Source organism: Pelodiscus sinensis, chromosome 5 (assembly GCF_052426305.1).
Source record: "Pelodiscus sinensis isolate ZL-2025 chromosome 5, ASM5242630v1, whole genome shotgun sequence".
NCBI classification, from domain to species: domain Eukaryota; kingdom Metazoa; phylum Chordata; order Testudines; family Trionychidae; genus Pelodiscus; species Pelodiscus sinensis.
In genome coordinates this window covers 125823695-125838434 of record NC_143056.1, presented here as the reverse complement: position 1 = coordinate 125838434, position 14740 = coordinate 125823695, and the positions used below count along the sequence as shown (strand labels likewise).

Below are 14740 nucleotides of genomic sequence, written 5' to 3'. Positions count from 1 at the left end.
AGCGCTTCAGCTGCCTGCCTGAAGCCTCACAAGCAAACCCCTCTGGCACCCCAGCAATATCCGTGCCCCAGATGGCCCTGGGCCTCATACAAAGGTGAGGGATCTTAAAACCCAATCTCATCTACCCCGAACAAGTTCCGGTTCCAAGAAACCAGCCACAGATCCCCGGTCAATTTACCCTCTGGACCTTACCCACAAACCACGCTGAGCCAATCCTTTAGAATCTACCATCTAAAAGTTTATTACTACAATAAAGAAAAGCATGAGAGTGAGGTTGCTAAAGTATCATACGTTACATGCACCGAATCTCCCAGTTCTCCATGCAGGTTCTAGCAGAGATGTTATAGCTGCTGGCTTAAAAGTCCTTGTTGCACATCCTAGGTTAGGATGGGTCCACAGTTCTTTCCGGCTCTTTGATCCCTGCACTGCTGCCTCTGGGATGAAGAGCTGAGCTGAGTACAAGATGGAGATGGCCACATGGCCAATTTATACCTTCTTCCTGGTTTCTTCCAGGCTGGCTAGAATCACATGGCCAGTGGCCAGGTGTGTCTTTGGCCTTCATAGGCCCATTGTTCCCTGGAGCTTTGCTCATTAGCATGTCCATAGGCAAACATTCCTAGCCCATTACTCAAGCACATTCAGAGAGACTTCCAGTCTCCATACAGAATACAGATCCCTAACTCCACACACAGAGGCTACGTCTAGACTACATCCCTTTTTCGGAAAAGGGATGTAAATTAGACGTGCCGCAATTGCTAATGAAGCAGGGATTTAAATCTCCCGCACTTCATTAGCATAAAAATGGCTGCCGGTTTTTTTCGGCACGGAGCTTTGTCGGAGAAAAGTGCCAGTCTAGACACTGATCTTTCGAAAAATAAAGCCTTTTTCGAAAGATCCCTTATCCCTTATTTCATGAGGGATAGGGAGTGAGATGCCCCTCCCAGAGAGTTCAGGAGGGGGAGGAGAAGCCATTGTTGGGAGTCTGGAGCCAGCCAGCCAGCAGGACTGGCTGTGTGGGAGCAAGTAAGCCCCAGGCCTGCATGCAGGGTTCCCCCTGAGAACTAGCCTCTAGGGACCTTAAGGCAGGATCCCTCAGCTGGGTTTTATGTCTCCGCTGTTGAGTCCCAGTTTGTAGAGTTTGCTGGGAAACTTCCCCAGCCAGGCTGAGTTAGCTCTACAGCTCCCTGGGTGAGACCAGCCACCACATGGTCAGCTCTGCTGTCTGCTAGTTCAGGGCTGCTGCCTGCTGTGTGGGTCTGAATGCTGGCCTAGGAGATTACAGTCTGAATTTAGTGCAGTTGTGTAACCTGCACCTTGAGCCCTGCACCCCTGTGTGGTGAGAGGAAATTCTGGGACCAAAGCAGCCTGATTCCTGCCCAAAGAGGATCCTTGCCAGAAGAGACCAGTCCCTCTGCAGTGACTGAGTTATCTCTGAACCTGAGGCTCATTCATGGAGTGTGTGAGTGCACCATCTTGTAGTTAGTCAGTCAGGGAATTTGCTTGGGGATTTTATAACCTGCTGCATATTAAACCTGTGGAGGGATTTACCATCTTCTCCCACTTGTGAGTCCTTTGGGCTGTACTGGACCCAGTCAGCCCCACTGCTAAACCACTGCAGAGAAGAATTTTGTGGTCATAAGTCATCAAGCGCACCAACAAAGTATGCGTACCAGCACCAGGTGCCCCAGAGAGGGTGGACTGAAGACAATAATCAAGCGATTTGTCTCCTGCCATCTCTCTCCAGCCTCTGACAAACAGAGACCAAGGACACCATTTTATCCCCAGGCTAATAGCCTTTTATGGACCTAACCTCCATGAAATTATCTAGCTTCTCTTTAAACTCTATTTTAGTCCTAGCCTGTTATTTTCTGGGAGTTTTCAACTATCTGGCAAGTACGTGGGATTTCCCCTGGGTTCGAATTTTCCTTCCAAGTTGCCCTGGTGACCCTGCCAGGAAGAAGTGAGGGGAGTGGAGGCATCGCCAAATAAATCCATAGGAAAAATAAAATTGAGTGGGTGGCGGGATCCAGAAGAACCCAGACCTATCCATAAAACCTGTAAGGAGATTGGCATTCAAGAAGGTAACCAGGTGGAGAGGGGCGCTACACTATGATTCTAGGAGCATCTAGTGTGGCAGGGGTAGAGCTGCCTGGCCCACTCCTTGGCTGTTACAGGCTGCTGGTGGGACCAAGATGGCACTCGAGAAATTTCAGGATCTCCTGCCAGGAATGCTCCTGGGCTCTAGCATGGGGCTCTGGATTACCCCCCCAGTGCACAGGTTTGGGGCTACCTCGAGTCGGTGAGATGCTGCACAGTGGGGACCCCGGTGGCTCGATCAGGTGTCCAGCCCCGGGGTAGGACAGCAGGGTGTAGTTCTTCTTCCCATGGCTCTTCATCCTCTCAATGGCCATCTCAGCAAAGAGCTTGGTGTTAAAATTGCGATCAGCTTCTCCTACCACGAAAAGCACTTCTCCTCGAGCTTTCTCCACAGGGATGGCGGCTGCTGCGTGCACTGGGTTCCGGGGGTCCTGGAAGACGTGGTAGTTGTCCAGGGCTCCCATCTCTGTGATGAGCAGACACTCGGGGCAGTAGGGGATGTAGGGGATGTGGACCCCCTTGTAACGCAGCGGCGTGCCGTTCATAAATCCCGTCCCATTGATCCAGACCGCAGCCACCACCTGCTTTAAGAAGCTAGCCATGGCCAGCGTGACCTCTGCCCCTTTGGACACCCCAATAACGCCAAGGCCTGGACCTCTCACCTGAAAAACCAAAGAGAAGCCACATTGGAACAATCAGGCCAACAGCTTGGGAATCTGCAGTTTGGAGCCAGCACGGGATGGGAACCTGTAGGGGGTGCTGTGACACAGATGAAGCTAGAACCTGCACTACTCAGTCATGCTCCCCCCACCCCCGCAACCTCCAAAGGTGCACTATGACCCTGAGGGAGGAATCTGTACTGCACTGCTCTATCCTCCTGACTTGAGTACTGAGACCCTGGGACAGTGGGAAGAGCCTGCACTGCCCAGTCCCATCTTTTCCAATAGGAGGCGCTGTGATATCAGGGAAGGGAGGATCCCAGGGATGACAGATGATGGTAGGGCCTGCTACATGTCAGATATCTACACTGGAGCCTGGATCCCCTCCTCAAGTGGCTCTGAAGGGACCCTAGTGAAAGAGTAGGGCATAGGCCATACCTTGGGGTGTTTCAAAAGCAGGTTGGCTGCTTCCTCAAAATACTCCAGGTCCACCTCCACCAGCACCTGCGGCAGGTCGTCATAGGCGAAATAGGCCAGTGCTAATGCTGCGAAGCCCCGGCTGGCGAGCAGGCTGGCTCGGAATTCAATGAGCCCTCCAGCCCCACCAAACATGTCGATCACCCCTGGAAAGGGGCCCGGCCCTGCAGAGAACGGGGCGAGAGAAATTGTAGGGAAAGGGCAGAGTGTAGCACAGGTAATTCTGGCAGCCCCACAGCTAAAGGCCTAGCTTGTTTTCCAAGGCAAACTCGGTAGGGCTAATGTACAGTAGGTATTTGCAGAGAGGTAGATAGCTGAAGGAGGTGCTGCAGGGACGGGAATCTATTTCACTTGTGAAAACATCTTCCACTGAACTGGGCATTAACAGAAACTCTAAAAACCTAAATACCTTTGTTGATCCGGGCCACTGCCTCAAGAAAAAGGCTGGCTAGCAATTCCATCTTCCTGCTGATCATCCACTGAAGCCAGTGCCACAGGACTATTGCTAATTCTCACCATTTTATCCTGAGATCTCCTGATCCTTAGGGATTTTCTGTAATGCTCCCGAGGTTCCCAGTTTTCTTTTCTGAAGTTTCTAGCCCCCATTGTTGAAATGTTAAATGTGACCCATACACGTTTAAAAAGCAGATGGCTAAGTATAAAGTGCATTCATTATGTTTTTAATCTCGGTTTTTAAGCCAATCTTGTGATTTCTGAATGGCTGGGGTTGGCAATATTGTTTCTGAGGGGCTGAGTGATTAGCTTGAAAGTTTTGACTTTGAAAATTGTCTAAAGAGAACTAAGTTAGTGATGAGCCTTAATGCAGTTATATGTAAGGGGGTGCAATTGTAATGTCAACAGATAACACTAATGTTTACTTTTAAGCATATTCTCTGTTTATATTGGTTTACATTTTTACAATTGTGCAAAATGTTTGGGCTTTAAGCATTTGTAAATGTTATCAGCATTTTCGCTGTTATGGGAAATTATGGGGGAGGGTCAGATAATGATGATTTAAGCAGAGCAGATGCTGACATTCAAAAAGTTAAAACTTTAAATATGTAACTACCCTTCAATCAAACTCTAAAGTTCTCTGTCTATTATTCTTACTTTGCTTATCAGCAAATTTGATTATTATAGGAAATATTTTCTATCCATTTGTACATATCTGGGGAAATCAGTTCTCTGAAAACTTCCAAGCAGTGTGCAGCGGCAGTCAAAAAGGCAAATAGGATGCTAGGAATTATTAGGAAAGGGATAGAAAATAAAACCCAGAATATCTTACTGCCCCTGTATAAAACTATGGTACGCCCACATCTTGAATACTGTGTTCAGATGTGGTCTCCTCACCTCAAAAAAGATATTTTGGCCTTGGAAAGGGTTCAGAAAAGGACAACTAAAATGATTAGGGGTTTGGAACGGCTCCCATATGAGGAGAGGTTAAAGTGACTGGGACTTTTCAGTTTAGAAAAGAGGCAACTGAGGGGGGATATGATAGAGGTATATAAAATCATGAGTGGTGTGGAGAGGGCCGATAAAGAAAAGTTATTTATTAGTTCCCTAAATAGAAGAACTAGAGGACACCAAATGAAATTAATGGGTAGCAGGTTTAAAACTAATAAAAGAAAGTTCTTCTTCACACAGCGTGTAGTCAACCTGTGGAACTCCTTGCCAGAGGAGGCTGTGAAGGCTAGGACTAAAATAGAGTTTAAAGAGAATCTAGATAATTTCATGGAGGTTAGGTCCATAAAAGGCTATTAGCCAGGGGATAAAATGGTGTCCTTGACCTCTGTTTGTCAGAGGCTGGAGAGAGATGGCAGGAGACAAATCGCTTGATCATTGTCTTCGGTCCACCCTTTCTGGGGCACCTGGTGCTGGCCACTGTCGGCAGACAGGATACTGGGCTAGAAGGACCTTTGGTCTGACCCAGTATGGCCCTTCTTATGTTCTTATGTACCAATAAAAAACAAAGTGTGTTTATAAGAACCATCTAAACCAAATCTTTGGTCCAAACCTGTGGTCGCTGCAGGGTAATGGGGCTGAACTAGCTCAGCTTAAAGCAATGATATACTCCCCCTAAGTGGATGGCCTTCAGCAAATGAGCCTGCTGCTCGGGGTCAAGGAGAATACAAACTACTCTTGCTGTGACGAGGGCACAATAAATCTCATCAGCAAAGGTGGTTCTATGAGTGACCAGATCTCCCAGTGAATGCAGGGCCTGGGAGACCAACCAGCCTGCCTCAAAGAGGTTGTTACTGTGAGACCCACCCTCTGCCCCCATGATCAGGAAGGGCTTAGTATTCACTATGGCAGGGACTCAGGGGCTGTGTCTAGACTGGCAAGTTTGTCCGCAAAATCAGCTGCTTTTGCGGAAAAACTTGCCAGCTGTCTACACTGGCCGCTTGAATTTCCGCAAGAACACTGACTTCCTACTGTAAGAAATCAGTGCTTCTTGCGGAAATACTATGCCGCTCCCGTTCGGGCAAAAGCCCTCTTGCGCAAATCATTTGAGCAAGAGGGCCAGTGTAGACAGCACAGTACAGCTTTGCTCAAAAAAGCCCCGATGGCTAAAATGGCGATCGGGGCTTTTTTGCGGAAAAGCGTCCGTGCCAATCTAGACGCTCTTTTCCGCAAATGCTTTTAATGAAAAACTTTTCCGTTAAAAGCATTTGCAGAAAATCATGCCAGTCTAGACATAGCCAGGGTGATTTAGGAAGAGACCGGGGATTAGTCTGGCTTTATGCTGAATATACACGTTGGTGTGTCAGTGGGTGGCTTTTCCATAGTACCATGGAGGAGGAGGAGCCTACAGCCGTGCCTCCCCACCCTCCCACCAGCGGGCGCTCGGACAGTGAGGATGGGACTCAGTTGTTGGCATTGCAGGGCAGGCCTGCAACAGGGTGGGGCAAAGGGGGCAGTTGCCTCAGGGCCTGGTGACTCAAAAGAGCCCAGGGTTCCCAGACGGTGCTGCCACAGCAGCCAGAGCCCCAGAATTTTTAAATCGCCACTGGAGTGCTGAGGGGTGCACCCTTGGCGGTGCTGAAGGGCTGGCAGAGGAACGGTAGCTCAAGTCGCATCCCCCCGCCCCTCTGCCTGAAACCCCGCCCCTTCCAGAAGCACAAAGCCCCCCCCCCCACCCACACCCACCCGTTACCTACTGTCCAGCTGTTCTGTCGGCCTCCCTGCTCCTGAGACACAGGGGAGGGGGAGAGAGTCCATAATGGGCTTACCTGATGAGTCATGCCCTATCATGGGGAGGCTGGGGTAGCGGTGCAAGAGGAGCTAGTGTATGGCAAAGAGGGAAGACAAACACCAGAGGGCGGGAGGAAGGGGCTGCCAGGTTGGGCTGGGAAGGGAGTAGAACAAGGATAAGGGATGCAGGAGGCAGGGATGTGAAGAGCCAGTTTGCTTACCAGGAGGCAGGAATAGGGCCCCTCGGACCCGGCCCTCCTTGATTGGGATGCGCTCCACTTCGGGGCGCACGTACCACCTTTCCACAATGCACGTGGCCAGCGGCACGATCTTGTCTGAGGGCTGGAGCTGGAAGGAATCAAAGAGGTCGAGCTGGAAGCGAAAGGGGCAACTCATCACGTCCCGTTTCATCAGCCTGTGGAACAGCTTCTCCGGCTTGAGGAACCAGAAGAGGCCCATGGGCCAAACGCCGACGTAGTCGCCCCCCGTGGCAGCTGCCTGCTCCAAGTCCACCTCTCCAGCCTCATCTGACCGGTAGAAGGCTCGGGCCTCGAAGTGCACCCCCTGCTCATCCGTCAGCGACGACTGCAGGGTCACCAGCTGGGCAGGCGCTAGGCCGGAGACGTGGATCTTCACCGGCCTGTCAGCCAGCGATATCTCAGGGGTGACCTGTAGCTGGATCATGGCTGATGGGTGCTGGGACCTGGGAAGGGGAACAGAGTAAAGGGCAATGGTGGAAGGGGAGCTGTTGTCAATGGGAGAAGCCTGGAAATATTGGAGGGGAGCAGCACAAACCGTCCCTCCTCAGCCCCCTGGTACCTCAGCCTCCTGAAGGCAGTGAAAATGGAGTCGCTGGGCTTGGGGGCAACAGACAGCAAGACCAGAACCTCCCCCAGTGATGCTGGCAGATGGGTGACTAGAGCCAGCACCCTCCTTCCATGGCCCTAAGCTCCCTGATGTGCTGTACCCGATGGCAGGCACCCTCTGCCCCTCAAACACACCGGGCCTGACTTCCCACGGCAGGTACCTTAGCTTTGAGTCCCACACCCGAGCACTCAGTTCAGTGCTTGTGAATCTAAAAACAGGGCTCCCTGTCACCTCAGCTGTGCCTTCAGCACCCTCGCCTCCTCCTTTGGACCCCTTGACGCCTTTGCCTCTCCCTCCAGCCCCAGACAGGCCCCTTCAGCGCCTCCTCCGGCCCCAGGCCCCATAACACCTACCCTTGTCCCGCCAGTCCTGGGCCGCTCAGCGCCCCCTGACTCTCCCACTATTCCAGGGCACCTTGGTGCCCCAGCTCATCTCTTCAGCACCCCTACATCTCCTATGGGGCTCCCCATGTCTCCCCCAGCCCCAGGACATCTTGGGGCCCCTGCCTTCCTCCAATCGTGGGAACTCCCCTTCCCCTGCACCTGAGGCTTCCCTCGGGCACTAGCTCCCATTCCCAATCCCTGGGGACATCCTGAGCTTCCCCCAATGCCAGAGGCCAGACAGCCCTGCAGAGCGCAGCCCACACCCTGTGACCCTGCAGAGTGCGGTCTCTCCTCCCTTCCGATGCGTGAGGGCAGAGTGGGGCTGTTCCCCCCTGTGGCTAGGGGATCCCGAGTTACAAGGCTATTTCCAACCCTGCCCTTCCTGTGCCAAGTTCCAGGAATATTCAACCCCCTTGCCTCGTGGCTTAAACTCCCTCAGTCCCGGCCCGCCTTCGTGACGTGCTCTGAGATCTGCTGATGGAAAGAGCTGGATAAGAGCTACCACTGATGCATACTGCTACTAGTGGCAGGATGGGGGTTACCTTCCTCTAACGCATCAGGTGCTGGCCTCCTTTGGGCTACCTGGATCCCCTTGGCTCTGATCCAGTCCTGCCCCTTCCCTGCACCACTGGTCCAGGCTGAAATCATGGCTGGTACGGGGCCTGGAGAGTTCAGTTCACTGAACTGAACCCCACTGGCTTCTAAGACCCCACTGGCTTCTAAGAAATCCAAGGGCACTGAGCTAACTTGGAACAGCGTGTAGCCCTGCCACAGGGGGATCTAGCTTAGGTACTTACATGGCCTCCATTACCGTAGCACCTGAACTCATCCCCTCTGCCAATGCCCGCAGTTCTGTCCCAGTCTTTAAATGCTTCCATTGGACAGATGGAGAAACTGAGGCACAGCAAGGTTAGGTGCAGGAGTCCCCAAGGGTATGTCTACACTACAAAGTTAATTCGAACTAACAGCCGTTAGTTCGAATTAACTTTAATAGCGGCTATACATGCAAACCACTAGCTCGAATTTAATTCGAACTAGCCGAGCACTTAATTTGAACTAGCTAAACCTCATTCCATGAGGACTAACGCCTAGTTTGAATTAAGGGCTGTGTAGCCACTTAATTCGAACTAGTGGGAGGCTAGCCCTTCCCAGGTTGCCCTGGTGGCCCCTCTGGGACAAACCAGGGGAACTTTTCTGCCCCCCTCCCAGCCCCGGAGCCCTTAAAGGGGCACGGTCTGGCTACAATGCCTGTGCCAGTTGCAAGCCTGCCAGCACCCAGCAAGCAGACCCTGCACCTGGCACGGCATGAGCCAGCCACCCGCTGCCATCCAGCCCTCCTCCTCTTCCCAGGACCAGGCTGGCAGCTCCCAGGAGTCTGCCCGGGGCCGCAAGAGGTGGGTGCCCGCCTGGTCTAGTGCAGAGATCATGGACCTCATTGAGGTTTGGGGGGAGGCCTGCAACGTCCATGACCTCCGCACTAGGCACAGGAATGCAGCCATCTAGAGCAGGATAGCTGCCAGCCTGGCCATCAAAGGCCACATGCGAACCCAGGAGCAGGTCTGCATGAAAATCAAGTTGGTCCAATGAGGCCCCTGACCCTGAGCCCTGAGCTTAGAACATAAGAACGGCCGTACTGGGTCAGACCAAAGGTCCATCTAGCCCAGTAGCCTGTCTGCCGACAACGGCCAACACCAGGTATCCCGGAGGGGATGGACCAAAGACAATGACCAAGCCATTTGTCTCGTGCCATCCATCTCCAGCCTCCCACAAACAGAGGCGAGGGACACCATTCCTACCCCCTGGCTAATAGCACTCCATGGACCCAACCTCCATGACTTTATCTAACTTCTCTTTAAACTCTGTTCTAGTTCTAGCCTTCACAGCCTCCTGTGGCAAGGAGTTCCACGGGTTGACTATGTGCTGTGTGAAGAACTTTTGCTTATTAGTTTTAAACCTGCTGTCCATTCATTTCATTTGGTGTCCTCTAGTCCTTGTATTATGGGAACTAATGAAGAACTTTTCTTTATTCACCCTCTCCACACTACTCATGATTTTATAGACCTCTATCATATCCCCCCTCAGTCTCCTCTTTTCTAAGCTGAAAAGTCCCAGTCTCTTTAGCCTCTCTTCATATGGAACCTGTTCCAAACCCCTGGTCATTTTAGTTGCCCTTTTCTGAACCCTTCGAAGGCCAAAATATCTTTTTTGAGGTGAGGAGACCACATCTGTACACAGTACTGAAGATATGGCGTACCATAGTTTTATACTTCCCCTCCTCCTTCTTCCCCTGGCTTCCCCCTTCCAGCTCCCTCTTCCACCCTCTCTCTTCCCCTCTCCCACCTCCTTTTCTCAGTCTCCCCAGAGGTTAATTCTCCCCCCCCGGCCCTCCGGCCAGTTTTGTTAAATAAAGAGAGTTTCTATTTTTGAACACACGTGTCCTTTATTTTTTACATCAGGAAGGGGGGCTAGGGAGGGGAAAGTGGAAGGAGGTGAGGGAGGAATAAGGCACAAGCCCCTGATGGGGAGGACTGGGGTGGCTCTGCGGGCTCCTCGGGGTGGAAGCTCTCCTGCAGGGCCTCCTGGATCCTGACAGCTCCCCGATTGACCCCCCCGGATGGCAGCATGTGGCAAGTGCAGCTGGGCTGATGGCCGAGTGCTGTGATGTGCCAAGTGAGGGCACTCAGGGCACTCCAAGTCAGGACTGCTTTGCTGTCCCTCATTGAGGTAGACAAGCAAGCGGGGAACCCTGAGAACTGTCTGTCTGGGGTGGGGATCAGGTCCCTATAAGCAGGCAGCAGTTCCACACTCTAAGTCCTAACCTGATGCCCTGCTGCCACTGCTTCCGGCCAGCCTTAACTTTGGTTCAGGGTCCACTCAATGTGGACATGCTAGTTCGAATTAGCAAAATGCTAATTTGAATTAGTTTTTAGGTCTAGATGCACTAATTTGAATTAAGTTAGTTTGAATTAGTGCTGTAGTGTAGACATACCCCAAGAGACTTAGGGGCCCAAGTCATAGATGCTTAGGATGGCCACATTTCCCAACAGGAAAACAGGACAGTGCATGGAGAGGCTCCAGCCACGCACCTGAGCCCCTGTTGCTCGTCCAAACCCCCTCCGCTTGCAAGGACAGGCAGAGTTTGGTGAGCAGCAGCACACAGGTTAGGTAGGGGACCATATTTCTCAAAAGTTGGGTTGGCATTGGTGCTCGACCCAGTCCTGCCCCCACCCTGTATGGGGTCATCACCCTCTCTCTCACTTGGCTTCTGCACTGCACAGTTTTGACAAAAGGAGGCCTCACCTCATTTGCTCTTCCCAACCAGTCAAGGCTTCCTGTTACCAATTAAGTTGGGACAGCCAGGACAGAGCTTAAATAAGGGAATCTCTCGGCCACATAGAGACAGATGGTCATCCGCCCATATAACCCTCTAGATTAGAAGCCTAAACTCACTAGGCACCTGCATTTCTGCAGTAGAGATTAGTTAGGCACCTCTGTTTCTGCCTTTTAACGTGCAGGCTGCTGCCTCCCTCTAGAGGCCCAGCATGATCCATGAGCTGGGGAAAGACAGATGCTCCTCCATCCAAAAGGCCTGCAGCTGGCAAGTGTGTTCTAGCCCTAAGTGACGGAGCCAGGATGTTTGGATTGAATTGGTTGACACAGTAACTCCACCTGTATCCAGTCGAACCCCTGCTGCTACATATGCAACCATCACCAGGAATCAAACCTGCCATCACCAATACCCAAACCTGACATACCCTCAAAGGACCAACTTCACAGAGTGTCACTAAGTAGTCAGGGCTGCCGCAGCTGGGAGAAGACACACGTTCACGTGCTCAGCCAGCATGTCACCCCCACATGACTCTCACTGTTGGCAGCTCTCTCTCCTGGGCACTGAAACTCGGGTTACTGCTGCCCCCACTGGCTCAGTGTGGTTGTCGTTATACACAGGGGCTACGTCTAGACTGGCATGATTTTCCGCAAATGCTTTTAACGGAAAAGTTTTTCCGTTAAAAGCATTTGCAGAAAAGAGCATCTGGATTGGCACGGACACTTTTCCGCAAAAGCACTTTTTGCGGAAAAGCGTCCGTGCCAATCTAGATGCACTTTTGCGCAAAAAATCCCCGATCACCATTTTCGCGATCGGGGCTTTTTTGCGCAAAACAAATCCGAGTTGTCTACACTGGCCCTTTTGCCCGAACAGGAGCAGCATAGTATTTCCGCAAGAAGCACTGATTTTGTACATTACAAAGTCAGTTCTCTTGCGGAAATTCAAGCGGCCAGTGTAGACAGCTGGCAAGTTTTTCCGCAAAAACAGGGGCTTTTGCGGAAAAACTTGCCAGTCTAGACACAGCCAGGGTGTAATGTTTGGTCTCAGCACCCCCCCCTGGACACACTGTCCCAGCATCTCTGCCGGAGAAGGGGAGGAAATCTGCAGTGAGAGGCCCACAATCCCACCCACATTCAACCTGTTCCCTTCCCAGCACAACAGGCCTCAGGGGAAATGGAGGCTCCTCACAACTTGAGAACTCCAGCCACCAGACAGCTCAGATACCGCTGTGAGGGGCCCGGCTAGCCCCAGGGGGGACTGTTCCTGAGCCCATGAGGAAAATCAAGGTCTTTTTTTTACCAGACGGGACTGAATGAAGGTGAGCTCCTTGAGTGCTGGAAATTGCCAGGATTCCCACCGAGATGAGGCTGCTTTAAGGATCCCCCCAGAGAGTCTGCAATGGAACAAGAGGTGCAGCAAAGAGAAGGGTGCGTGAGATCCGGCCCTTGTTCTTCATCTGACTCCAGACACCTCACGTTCAGACTTTATATCCCCCCAGCCCTGTGGGATGCCCTTTGCGCTCAATAGCTGAGAGAATCATTAACCCAGAGCAGGGCCGGATTAAGGGGGGGGGGGGGGGCTAGCTGGGTATCTGCCCGGGGCGTCAACCTATGGGGGGGCGCCTGATAGCAGCTGTAAGGGATGCTTCGCACCCGGCCGCACGGCGCCCCTTAGAGCTGTAATCAGGTGCCACGCGCCCTATGGCAGCTGTAAGGTATGCAGCGCGCCTGGGGGCAGGGCTGCACATGCGCCATGCACCCAGGGGCGGAGCTGCACAAGCGTCGCGTGCCCACTGCCCGAGGCGCAGGAATGGCTCGAGCCAGCCCTGTCCCAGAGCCACAATCAAAGCTGGAGAGATGCCTCTGACTCCATTTGACTGAGGGGCCAACGAACCTCAGACTTGCCTCTCTCCTATCCCAGTCCTGTGTTTCCCATGGCGCTGCCAATGCCTGTTAATCCCAAGCCACACCTCAGCCCGGTCTCCTCGCCTGCAACTGCCCCTCAAATCACAGCTTCCGCAGCACTGCCAGGGCCCCTCAGTCCCAACCCACAGCTACCTGCCATTTTAGCATGGGCTTACCCCCACACCCCAATCCCGCTCCCTGCTATTCCAACCCTGGTTCTCCCCCCACACACAGCTCGGCTAGTGCCCCTCAGTTCTGTCCCACAGCCGCTGCTGTTCCAGGGTTGGGCCCCATCTGGGTCTTCCCACGGCAGAGGTGTCTGGGGGGGGGGGGGACAGGGAGGGGCAATTTCCCCCGGGTGCCATGCTAGGGGGGCACTGGGCCGGGGTGGGAGCAGAGCACACGCCGCGCAGGCCCACCTGACACTTAGATCAGCAAGCAGGAAGCTGGGTCACGTGCTGCCACCCAGAACACACTGCAAGCAGAGGCAGCTGGCAGGAGCAGCCTCATTTAAAAGTAAGATTTAACTTACCCAACTGGTTCCTCTCATGCCTGGCTCTGAGGGAGGGGGATTTGCTTGGGGGGCTGGAGTTGCTTGGCTCTGAGGGAGGGGGATTTGGTGGTGGGGGTGGTTGTGGGGTTGCTTGGCTCTCAGGGAGGGGGATTTGGTGGGGGGGCAGTTCTGGGGTTGCTTGGCTCTGAGGGAGGGGGATTTGGTGGTGGGGGTGGTTGTGGGGTTGCTTGGCTCTGAGGGAGGGGGATTTGGTGGGGGGCAGTTCTGGGGTTGCTTGGCTCTGAGGGAGGGGGATTTGGTGGTGGGGGTGGTTGTGGGGTTGCTTGGCTCTGAGGGAGGGGGATTTGGTGGGGGGGCAGTTCTGGGGTTGCTTGGCTCTGAGGGAGGGGGATTTGGTGGTGGGGGTGGTTGTGGGGTTGCTTGGCTCTGAGGGAGGGGGATTTGGTGGGGGGCAGTTCTGGGGTTGCTTGGCTCTGAGGGAGGGGGATTTGGTGGTGGGGGTGGTTGTGGGGTTGCTTGGCTCTGAGGGAGGGGGATTTGGTGGGGGGCAGTTCTGGGGTTGCTTGGCTCTGAGAGAGGGGGATTTGGTGGGGGGGCAGTTCTGGGGTTGCTTGGCTCTGAGGGAGGGGGATTTGGTTGTGGGAGGCACCGGGGGTGCCTGGCTCTGGCATCAGCTGGTAGAAAACCTGCCCGTCTCCAGCAGCAGCTCATGGTCGGGCAGGCCAGGGGGCAGGGGGCCAGAGGCATGTAAGGGCAGGCAATGGCAGGGTTAGAGCATAAGTGGGGGGTGGGTCTTGGGAGGAAAAGGTAGCTCAGGAGCATTTTTTGGGGGTGGGACAGTGTGTGGGTGGGGGCCTTGGGGCAAGAACAGCAGGGTGGGGGCTCACAGGTCTGGGTGCCCCCAACCCCACTTTGTGGGCACTTCTGTGATTCTGGGCTAGGAGAGTGGGACCCGCTCTGGAGCAGTGCCCAGCCCCGGCAAGGGACAGCACGTGTTAAGGACCTGGAGTAAAGTGATGGCTTGGCTGGCGGGGAAGTGAGAAGAGATTTTTCATTTGTGAAGTCGCCCAAAAGTGCAAAGACCGGAGGTGTGGGGAGCCCCCTTCCCCGTATGCTGAATTTGTCAGTGATCGGCACCCAGTTCCCTGCCCACTGACTTTCAGCCACTCACCCGCCTGTCACTGGACTACCTCACTTGATTTCGTATGGACACAAACGCTACGTCTACAAGGATGCAATCTTGCGCTAGAGGTATGCAAATGAGTCTAAGCGTAGAATATTGCCACGCCTCGTTTGCATATCTAATGAGCTGCCATTTT

The 14740-nt window shown here is 53.3% G+C and overlaps 1 protein-coding gene across 2 annotated transcripts; it reads right to left on the bottom strand.

Moving 5' to 3' along the window:
* Window positions 1–216: 216 nt before the first annotated feature.
* Window positions 217–13384, bottom strand: LOC102461871 (bile acid-CoA:amino acid N-acyltransferase-like). 2 transcript variants are annotated; one of them, XM_075928391.2, is made up of 5 exons: window positions 13327–13384; window positions 12303–12396; window positions 6647–7128; window positions 3195–3397; window positions 217–2759 (listed from the first exon to the last, which is right to left on the bottom strand). In XM_075928391.2, the coding sequence occupies exons 3-5, from the start codon at window positions 7107–7109 to the stop codon at window positions 2169–2171; spliced, it is 1257 nt and encodes a 418-aa protein (XP_075784506.2). In that variant the 5' UTR covers window positions 7110–7128; window positions 12303–12396; window positions 13327–13384; the 3' UTR covers window positions 217–2168. The 2 variants fall into 2 exon arrangements, with proteins under 2 accessions (XP_075784506.2, XP_089634859.1); XM_089778733.1 differs by lacking the exon at window positions 13327–13384 and having other exon boundaries at window positions 12303–12490.
* Window positions 13385–14740: the final 1356 nt, after the last annotated feature.

Bases quoted from the DNA above. Each gene is read 5' to 3' on its own strand.
- LOC102461871 (XM_075928391.2), bottom strand. From the start codon at position 7,109: ATGATCCAGCTACAGGTCACCCCTGAGATATCGCTGGCTGACAGGCCG. The intron at 3,398-6,646 runs GTAAGCAAACTG...CGTTCTCTGCAG, and splicing joins GGCCCTATTCCTGCCTCCTG to GGCCGGGCCCCTTTCCAGGG. The intron at 2,760-3,194 runs GTATGGCCTATG...TTGGTTTTTCAG, and splicing joins TGCTTTTGAAACACCCCAAG to GTGAGAGGTCCAGGCCTTGG.